General features: G+C 50.6%; 1 protein-coding gene across 1 annotated transcript; it reads left to right on the top strand.

Moving 5' to 3' along the window:
• The first annotated feature begins 2,668 nt into the window (after positions 1 to 2,668).
• LOC103762710 (transmembrane protein 45B) lies at positions 2,669 to 6,255 on the top strand. Its single transcript, XM_008929392.2, has 6 exons — positions 2,669 to 2,692; positions 3,417 to 3,621; positions 3,864 to 4,076; positions 4,754 to 4,938; positions 5,590 to 5,735; positions 6,003 to 6,255. The coding sequence occupies exons 2-6, from the start codon at positions 3,435 to 3,437 to the stop codon at positions 6,130 to 6,132; spliced, it is 861 nt and encodes a 286-aa protein (XP_008927640.1). The 5' UTR covers positions 2,669 to 2,692; positions 3,417 to 3,434; the 3' UTR covers positions 6,133 to 6,255.
• The last annotated feature ends 4,180 nt before the right edge of the window (positions 6,256 to 10,435 follow it).

Here is a 10,435-nt window from a genome sequence, read left to right as displayed (position 1 = left end):
CTGGAGAGGGAGAAGGACAGGCAGGAGTCACAGGTAAACTCTTCCACCCATACACCAGTGAGCAGCTGTGTCATGGGATGGTTGTGGCTGCTGGAGCTTGGGAAGAAGGGAGGTGTGGAGAGTCCATCTCTCGGAGACCAAAGTTCAGGGTGATGATGGTGGTGGAATGGTGCTGATGGAGGCAGTCTGCCAGAAATATATGGTTTTATCCCCTTTTTAGGAACTCACTGTGTTTTGGAGGTACATCATGGGGGTTGTTCAGCCTGGAGAAGAGAAGGCTCCAGGGAGAACTTAGAGCCCTTCCAATGCCTAAAGGGGCTCCAGGAGAGCTGGAGAGGGGTTTGGGACAAGGGATGGAGTGGCAGGACAAGGGGAATGGCTTCCCACTGGCAGAGGGCAGGGTTAGATGGGATATTGGGATGGAATTCTTGGCTGTGAGGGTGGTGAGACCCTGGCCCAGATAGCCCAGAGAAGCTGTGGCTGCCCCATCCCTGGAAGTGTCCAAGGATGGAGGAGGATCCACATAAGGGAGACCCTCCAAACATCCATGGCCAGGTGCTGGTCTTGCCATCTGTGTACAAGTTGGCTATTCTGGGATGCTGATGGGGCGCTTGTAGGGAATGCTTGTGTATCCACAGGGATGGCACCCTCTGAGGATTGATCCCCCCTCATCAGCTGGGGCAAGTGGGGTCAAAATCATGAATAGTGATGGATCTGGAGCTGCAATGGCTCCGGGGGAGAGCCTGGAAGTTGGGCAGGAATGCTGTCTCTCCTGAGCTGAACCTGGGCAGGCTGGGAGCAGTCAGGAAAGGCTTCCTAAGCAGAGCAGGCAGCTCCCATATGGATGTTAAAGCAGAGCAGCACAGCCTGGGAGCTGTGGGGGGAGAAGGGCAGCTCAGGTAATAACTTCTGACTGCAGCCATATTTCAGGGGCTCTGACAGACAAACCAGCTCACAGGAGGAATAAATAACACTGTGTCTCTGCTCTTCCCTGGCTCTGCTCACTGGAAGCTTAATCAGCTTTTATGTGAGTGTGGGCTCAGTGCCGGGGTGGGGGCAGCTGGGGGTGAGGGGTGTAAGGGCTGGACTCGCTGGGCTGGTTGAGGGGCTCTGTGGATGTTTCCTGTGCTTCAAGTATATGAGCTGTGCAAATGGACTGTTGCTTGGAAACATGTCTGGTTTCACTGCAAAAGAGTGGTTGTTTTATAAAAGAAGGTGGGGGTTTTTTGAGTGGGTTACATGCACATTTCTGCTTGACTAAGGGTGGGTTTGGGATATCCCTGCTAAGGGAGAGATGTCCCAGGACATGCCAGGATCCCTGGAAGTGTCCAAGGCCACATTGGATGGGGCTTGGAGCAACCTGGTCTAGTGAAAGGTGTCCCTGCCCATGGCAGGGGGTGGGATTACGAGACCTTTAAGATCACTTCCAACCCAAACCATTCAATGATTCTGTGCTGTGTCCAGGTCCTGGGAAGCAAAGGGGACTCATGGCAGCTCCCCAAAGCCTTGCTGGATTGAGCTGCTGAGAGGTTTCAAAGCAAAAGGGTCCCTGGCCCTGTAGAGCGAGGCTGCTCTGCTGGGGAGTGGGATGGTCAGGGTAAGAGATCCCAGGGACAGCTCTGGAACAGTGGGTTGGGTCTGCTGGTCACTCAGATGAAGGGGGGATGGTTGGTGGATGTGGGGCGATGGATCTCTGGGTTAATGCTGGATGCTGCTGTGACTTTGGAGCACCCTCTGGAGCTGCAGGGGGGACATGTCATTTGTCATTTCTGGGCTCTGCGATGTCTCTGCTCTCCTCTCCTCCAGTTAATCATGTCACATTAACGTTCCTGACGTCTCTGGATCAGGGTATGCTCCTGACTCCAGCCCCAGGCTGTTGCCCTGGCAGTCACAACAGGACAATGGTAAAATTTGGTTATATATCGTGCAATTGTGTGCTGCCTAAATGGGCTTTAATTGCATTTGTTGTTAGTCACTCTGGCATGTAGATGTCTGTGCAGGGAAGATAAGTGCCCTGGATTGGGTGTCCAGGCTATAATCAGGAAAGACCTGGGTTCTCCTGGGGCATGGGCCACCTCACCCTAATGTGGGCACCCAAAATAGAGCAGAGAGCCATCCCTGGTCCTCAAACCAGCTCCTGGACGGGGCGTTTCTCACCTCCCTGAAAGACTGTTTAGTAACTTCCCTCCTGGAAGGAAACCTTAACACAGTTTTGAGCCTTCCCTGGATTGTCTGTGTCCCACAGATGCAATGGATGATGATGGTTTCCACATCCAAACCCACGGTTGCTACTCAGTGCTGAGCCAGTCCAACCAACTTGGGCGCTGCAGCCCCGACCAGGGATGTCTTGCAGAGCTCTCCCTCCCCCCAGGCACTTGCCACATCCTACCCTCCTTTTGCAGTGCCTAATTACTTTCTAGTGTGGGAGGACTTGGCAAACGTGCTGGAGTTGTTCATCCAGCCTCTGCAATTTGCTCTGGTATTTATAAACACGGTGAGGATGTGATTTGTGATGCAAGGGCAGGTCGGTGTGGGAGCTTTGGGATGAGTAATGCCTTCCTCTCTGCGCATCCCAGCTGTAGAAAAGGACCGGAAAACCACGTGGAGGGGAAAAGTGAGTCCTCCTTAGGTGGTAGAAGCTTACAGAGGGCAAGGAGAGAGGTCTTACTGGAAGGGACAAGACCACCCCAAGGTAATATCAAAGGCTTACTGCTCTAAGCACTTATATCATTATTTATTCCCTCTGCACTTGCTGCACTGGGATTTTTTTCTAGGAATTTGGGTATGGGCTTAAATACTTTGCAGGCTATAAATTTGCTGTACCTTTGCTCCTCTCCATCCTGCATGGTGCTCAGTGGCATTGATCCCACTTAATGTCAAGACTTTTAGTCTTGGATCTCTTCCTCTGGAGATGAAATCTCTTCCCTTGTGTCAAACAAAGGTTATATGGAATATACATGAGGCTCCTTTTGGAAATGTTAATGGTTCCTGGGTTGCTTCCTCCTGCCAAAGCCTTGGCTGGCTGGAGCTCCTGAATCCAGGGCTGGATTCACACCCTGGTAATTGCCTAGTTTGGAGGGAGTTTATGGTCTAAGGAAATAATTGTCATGTTGCTTTTTATTAGGAAAAACTTTGTTATGTTTTCTCGGGTGTTACGCTTTTTTGGGTGCTATATTATACATTGTTCTCTGGCACTAAGTCCTGATGACTTTATGTGTGCAGCCACATCTATGCACACACGTGTGCACAGTGGGGCAGAGTGGCAGCTTCCCCGCGTGATGTCCCACCTTGTTCACAGCTGATGGCAGAGCCACGTACACCCTCTTTGTTGGGATGTGGATCCCTGAGGATGCTGAGCAAGGGAGCAGTCCAACATCTCCCTTGGGTCAGTCCCCAGGCACTGTTTGTCCCTGCAGGTCCAGAACACAAGCCCGATGCCAACGAGTTTCCTCGGCAGTGCCCTCCGGGGCACTTTCTTCTTCACCTTTGGTCTCTGGTGGTCCGTGAGGTACCCCCTGAAGTACCTGAGGAAGAAAGGTGATGCTGAGGGCCAGCCAAGCTCTGGGACCCAGCGTGCAGAGATCTTTGAGGGGGCTCTCAAAGCTCTCTTTGCTCTAGTAGGTAAGAGATGATGATGAGTCTCTGCCCCAATATCTAATGATGCTGCAACTGCTTTGTCCCATAAGACTGGGGCTGTTTGTAATGGGAAACATCTGCAGCTGGTGTGGGAGGGCTTGGGGATGTGCTGGTGGCACACTGTGATGTTTTCCTCTGGGCTTCAGCCCTGCAAGGGAAGTTCTCCTGCAGCCTTGTCCTTTCCTCTGTGTGAAAAGACAAGGGTGACCTTTCCCCTCTCTGTCCAGGGATCCTGGTAGAGCAGTTTGTCCCCACCGGTCCCCACCTGCAGCTGTACAGCCCAAAGACGCACAGCTGGACAGACCTCACCCACTGGCACTACTCCACCATCTACCTTTTCTTCCTCCTCTCTGGAATCATGGACATGGTCTCGCAGTCCCGGCTCAAGCTGCCGCCCGGCCTGGACCGGCTCTCGCTGTCCGTGGCTCTGCTCATCGAAGGTGAGCCCCACCTGGTGCTTGGGGCAGGGTAGGACACGGGACAGGGATGCACCACGGGGCTCATGGATGTGTGACAGATGTGTGACAGCTCCTGGGCTGTTCTGGGACCAGCAAGGCTTCGTGCAGGCAGAGCTGGAAGGTTTGTGGAGGTGTGATGGCACTGGCTGTGTGCTGAAGTCACCCCCTCCCTGTTCCTCCCTAAATGTGAACCCGACCATAGGAAGGATTCCATCCAGCTGGGTGGCCCAGGTGTACAGGGGATGCTCGAGGGATGTGCTGCTCCTGGTGACAAGCAGCTGGCTCTCTCTGGAGTCACAAAAAGGTGTTGTCCCCCCGCCTTGATTGGATGCACAGAGGGACAAATTCTGATGCAAAGCTCCCCACCATCTTCTGAGCTCAAGGTCCCCAGCCCTGCGTTCCTTCTGGCAGCCCTACAGCTCTGGCTGGGGCACAGGGGGCCCTGCAGGAATAGGGGCTCTTCGGGGGGCAGAACAGACCCAAGTGCCAGGGCTGTGTGGTGTTGGTAGGGTGAAGGTTGGGACAGCAACCTGGTTGATGTCTGGCTCTTCCCACCAGGCAGATCATGGCAAAATCTAGAGTGTTGTTTGTTTTCAGATGGTTTTTTAAAAAGAACAGATCCCAGAGTGTCCTTGCTAACACAGTGTGGATCTTGGCAGGTTTGCTCTTCTGTTTCCGTGACTACAGCGATGCTGCACTGGATCACCACCTCCACTCCCTGCTGGCCATGGCCATCTTTGCTGGAGCCCTCTGTGCCCTCCTGGAGGTGTTCCTCCGAGACCACATCATCCTAGAGACCTTCAGGACCAGCTCCTTCCTTCTGCAGGGCTCTTGGCTTTGGCAGGTCCACGTGTATTCATTGTTCTCTGAGCTTTGCACCCAGGAAGATGAGCGGAGCAGGGCTGCTCTGCCCCTTATGGCACATCTGTTGGGGTTAAACATGTAGGCTGGTTGGTGTATCATGGTAAATAAGAAGAGGAAATGAGGTTTGGTGCCAGAGCTGTCATTGTGGAGAAGTGCATGTCTAATATAGGCAGTGTGGACAGACCTGGAAATGGCTGGAAAATGGAAATCGGAGCCCAAAAGAGATGGAAACCAAAATCAAGAGTTTTTATTCATTTCATTAGGTCCGTTTTCTTCCTCTGCTTGTTCCATGTAACTGGAAATATCTGGAAGTCTCTCATGTAATCAGCCAGCTTTGGGCCTAGGGGGAAATGCACAGCCTGGCAATGTCACCTTTGGGATATCGTCTTTCTCTGGGCATGCTGGGCTGCCCTGCAAACCCTAAGGATTGTCTGCAGAGAATCCATCTCCTCCTGAAACCCACCCCTATGTCAGTCTGGAGAGACAAGGGTGCCTGGGGGTGCCGAGGGCCATGCTCCAGGTGTTACTTGGGGTTAATTGTGCTCATAGTCAGCTGCAACAGCTTGGCTAAAATCAGGAGGAAAAGAGGAGGGATGTGCTAAAGCCTGACATCTCTTTTGTCTATGACCAGATTGGGTTTGTGCTGTCCCCTCCCTGGGGAGGACCAGGCTGGGATCAGAGCGATCCCAGCAACCTGACCTTCCTCACCATGTGCTTCTGCTGGCACTACCTGGGCGCTCTCGCCGTCGTGGGCACCAACGCGGCTGCATCCCGCTGGTACGTGGTGGAGAGGGGCCTGGGGGGCCTGGAGCAGTGCAGGAGCTGGGGGGCCAGGAGCAATCCCTAGACCCCATGCTAGGCTGGGAAATCCATCACTGGTGTGTGTCATGGGATGAGAAAAGTGGGTGTCCATGAGTGTCCAAGTGTGGCTCGGCCGGGAAGGATAAGCTGGCTACCACCGCAGGCAGACAGTCCTTAGCAGCCTTCCAAGGACGGTTCCTGCCGCTCACAAACACCTGACCGCTGTCACTGTCTCTCCTGCAGCTGCAACGAGTCCTGCCAGCTGAAGTTCGGGGACATCGACGTGGAGCTGGACTGTGGTTTGTGCCTGCGCAGAGGCACCAAGGGCTCCCGCAGTGCCCTGCTGCCCGAGAGCAGCTCGGATGACAAATGAGGCCCTGGCAGGCATGAAAATTTCTTCCATGCTGGCTTTGAGCTCTTGAGATGAGGTTTTTAATTAGTCTTGATAAACTACAGTGGCACTTGATGGAGGAGCATCGGAAGTGGGAGGCAGGACCCCGAGGCAGAGCACAGCAGGAGTTGTGAAGCCTTTTCTGTGCATCCCTTTGGTCACAAGAGCAAACCAGACTTGTCTGGGATGGAGGTTTTAATCCTCACTGCTGCAGCTCAGACTGCAGGGCTGGTTTGCTGGTGGGGTCCAACTTGGTGTGGCCAATCTGGCTATTTTTTTAACATTACTTTCACTTCTGCTTCTTCAGAAGGGAGCTGAGCCAGTGTTCAAAGCTCCTGGTGGCTGTCGCTCACTCTGGTGTTAATGGAGAGGTTTTTGTACAAAGCTTAATGTGCAGAGTATCCAATAAAGTACTTCAACACACCATCTTGATGGATCTCTTGAATACAATGCCTCGAGGCCGAAGGCACGGCTAAGGCAGCGTTGGCTTCAGAATGGTTTGGGGGTGGATGAAATATTGGAGGGATGGGACTGTGTGGAGTTTAACATGGACTCATCTGCCTGGGGGGTGGCAGTGGATGGAAAGGATGGAGGTGCCCTGTGTGCACTGGCAGGCAGCTGCTCTCCTGCTTGTGTTTAGCAGAGTTAGATAGGTGAGGAAGGAGGTTTGGCATGGATTTTGGTGTGTCTGGGAGACAGGGTGTTTGCTGGGCAGGGCCCAGCTTGGAGAGAGACCCTTAAAGCAAGATCGTGGCTTCAGCTGGTAGGGGTTGGGCATATGGATAGTCTTGGTAAGTGAGACCCCTGCAGTGATCTCAGCTTTTCTCCAACAGCTTTATTCCCTTCCTGGAGCTGGTCACTTCCAAAAAACCCTTCAGTTCTGGGTGCCTGGTTTGCTGTTGGTGTCTCCTTTGGTTTGCAGCAGAACAGTGTGGGGAGGTGCTTCCCGTCACCAAGATCAAAACCAAATTTCAAAGATGTCATTAAGGAGGATTAGTGAGGGAACATCACTAATCATCATCAAAAAGTTCATCATCAGCATCTAAAATGTTTGTGCCACATGCTTGGCTGAGGGCTGGGCTGGGTGAACGAGGCAGCACAAACAGCATTGTTTTTACTATCCCTCAACACTTTTACTGTCCTCCTCTAAGGAGTGCAGGAGCCTGTTTAGTCTGGACACGTCCCTGCTGAGCTGCACTGCTCCAAAAACTCAAGCAAGTTTGGGATGGTCAGAAACATCCTTCTTGGCTCAAGGTGATTGCAAGTCCCAGCCCCATGGGAGCTCCTTGGAAGAGTAAGCATGGCATATTTTATTTTATTTTATTTTTGTATTTTATTTTATTTCTTGTATTTTATTTTTGTATTTTCTCCTTTTGGAGCAGGGCTGGAAGGAGATGAATGCTTTCTGTTGCTGGCAGCTGTCCACAAAAGAACCTTGAGGAGCAAAGAAACCAAGGTGAGTGCAGCATTTTGGGCTCCCACATTTGGCACCCACACAGACATGACAGTTATTTGGGATTCTAAAGCAAACTGGCCCTCTGAGCACTGGTTTCTCCAGGATCTGGTTGTCTTTAACTGGGGCTGATGTTGATCTCCTGTACCAGAGTGAGAGCTTGTGATATGCTCTGATTGTTAATAATCCTCCTGGGCCCAGAAGTAGGGTCACTGTGTCAAGTTGTTATAGACTGGCTGCCATTAACGGGAAGCTTCGTGCAGAGGTCACAACCTGATGTACTGAGCTTTGATTGAAAAGAAAGGCAAAAACCATCTCTTTCCCCTTTGATCAGTAATGTTACTTTTTACTGGTTGTTTTTCCTGCCCTGGAGTTACCTTTGCAGTGCTGAATCTCTTACTGAGGGTTTTGCTGCATAAAATGTAGGTTTTAGTGAGGATGTTTCTTTTTTCTTTGAATGGATGTAAATAAGAGCAAACACTTAGCGACCATCCAGCTGTGTGTTTTATCAGGTTTAGTGGGATCATGCTCCAAGCCCAACAGGGTTTCTTTGGACAGAGCGCTCAAAATTACTTGTCATCGTGTTGGGTGATAGAGCTGTCCTGTATTTGAGATATGACCAAGGTTGGTTGGGTCAATGGAGTAGAAAGAAGACATGAGGCTGTTGTGGCTGTAGCTGTGTTTGTAGAGCAGTTCCCAGCCAGCCTGAGTGTGAGATTGGCATCTTCTGTAACACCTGTCCCACTGAAGCTGGAAGGGAATAAAACTCATTGAAGGGGCCTGGAGTGCCAGGACAAGGGGGAATGGCTTCCCACTGCCAGAGGGCAGGGTTAGGTGGGATACTGAAGAAATCCTTGGCTGTGAGGATGGTGAAGCCCTGGCACAGGCTGCCCAGAGAAGCTGTGGCTGCCCCATCCCTGGAAGTGTCCAAGGCCAGGTTGGAGCAACGTGGGCTAGTGGAAGGTGTCCCTGGCTGTGGCAGGGGGTGAGACTGGATGAGATTTAAGCTTCCAACTCAGACCATTCTGGGATTCCATGACTGGGTGATGTGCAAGCGATGAGGAAAGTTTACACGGTCCCCCCAAAACCATCACTGCATGTGCTGCTTGTGTCCTAAGGACAGACACGGGTGACCCTGAAATAGGGTGGGAATCCAGAGCTGTGACACTCCATTCTGTTGCTGTCCCTGCCTCTCCAAGTTGGGTTAGGATGTGTGTCTGGGTGGGTTTAATTACCGGGGACCTCATTATTTAATATACACTGACCCAACTGATGCTGTTCCTGTGTTATTTTCCTACATAACATCGGATTCCTTTTGCAGGAATTTGTCCTATGGTCTGTCTGTGCTGTTGGTCCCCAGAGATGCAGTGATATGGATAATCTTTTTCCATGGGCTGTGTGGACTGTGATTCTCTGAAAATACCTTGGTCAGAAAGTGATGCTTTGTCTCTTTGCTGCTCCACACGTTGCTAATGTTTTGGAATCCAAGGTTATACCTGCATTTTACCTTTTTTCCTGTCTACTAGCACACGGAGACACTAAGACTGGTGATTTTAATGACAGATATTCTCTGCTACACAGTTAAATTTGGGGGAAATGATTGAGGTACCCAGAACACTGAAGTGTTTGGAAGGAATAGGGACCCTTATGCTTTCAGATTGAAGTCAGTGAGTGGTTAAGGACTGTGAGAATGCATGGAAAGGGAGAGATGAAGGTTTTCCCTTTCCCACAAATCGTCTGCTGCTGGCAAAAGTCAGGAACGGGCTTTTAGCCTGGAGGAACTGGTCTTGAAAGCCTTTGGACGATGGCTGGCTGTTTGCAGCTGGAAGGAGGAGAAGCTTCTGGAAGAAGCTCTTCAGGAAGAGCTGAGGTGCTTTGCAGACCCTCAGTAAGGCATTCCTATGCAAAACATTTTACTGTTATTGCTGAGAGACTTGCTGGAGACTCATGGTTTAAAGAGGAGTTGAAATTAGCACTGTAAGCACCACTAAAATCTACTGTTTCAGCTTAATTAGTAAACTTAGCTTCCAAACTTAGGGCAATTGCTGTTCAGAGGACAATTAGATTTTCTAGGTCACTCCTCTCTTCCAGAACTTCTAATTTTTTTTTCTTTTTTTTTAATCTTAATGCATTTCTTGCCTATTAACTCAAGTGATTTAAGAAACAACAGTCAGCAGTACACACTTATTTATCCTCCCTGAGGAAGCATAACTTGAATCTCATCCAAAGGTGTGGAGGCTGCACCTCAAATTGTGTTCAGTTTTGGGTCCCTCACTACAAGAAAGACATTGAGATGCTGGAGGGTGTCCAGAGAAGGGTAGCAGAGCTGGGGAAGTGCTGTCAAGGAAGCAAAAGTTTTCCAGCTCTGCCTGGGGTAGTTTATTCTGGGAGACTGGAGATTCTTGGGCATGTGTCAGGATGGTGGAGAGGAGGTTGCTCCTGCTTGTGGGATGCTCTGGGTTTCAGCAGGAGTTCCACAGTGTGACAGGGATGATAAATTAATTTTTAGTTGTCATGTATCTCCACTGTAATTTGTGGGACTCCAGACCAGAAACCATCTTTCTGAATGCGTGAATTTTAAATGTTAGAGAAGCTTTATTGAGGAATGTATTATTTTCCCCTTGATATCTGTGGAGTCTCGTCCTGCTCACGTCACTCACGTCTTGCCTCATGTGGACAAGTATATGAATTCCTAGTGGGTGTTTCTTTTCTCATGCTTTTAAAATAGATACCCAGTGACTGTATTTCAGGGCAGGGAATTAAAATTAAAAATTCAGGTGTGCCAATGTGTTTCACAAAACAGGTTGCCCTGTTCGTTAACCTTAACAATGT

The sequence above is a fragment of the Manacus vitellinus genome, unplaced genomic scaffold (assembly GCF_001715985.3).
Source record: "Manacus vitellinus isolate BGI_N305 unplaced genomic scaffold, ASM171598v3 scaffold_41_pilon, whole genome shotgun sequence".
Taxonomy (NCBI): domain Eukaryota; kingdom Metazoa; phylum Chordata; class Aves; order Passeriformes; family Pipridae; genus Manacus; species Manacus vitellinus.
The sequence above is the reverse complement of the archived record's forward strand: the minus strand, read 5'-3'. Positions and strand labels throughout refer to the sequence as shown.

Coding starts and splice junctions, on each gene's coding strand:
- LOC103762710 (XM_008929392.2), top strand. CDS start 3,435: ATGCCAACGAGTTTCCTCGGCAGTGCCCTCCGGGGCACTTTCTTCTTC. Junction 3,622..3,863: donor AGCTCTCTTTGCTCTAGTAG/GTAAGAGATGAT, acceptor CTCTCTGTCCAG/GGATCCTGGTAGAGCAGTTT. Junction 4,939..5,589: donor AGGGCTCTTGGCTTTGGCAG/GTCCACGTGTAT, acceptor GTCTATGACCAG/ATTGGGTTTGTGCTGTCCCC.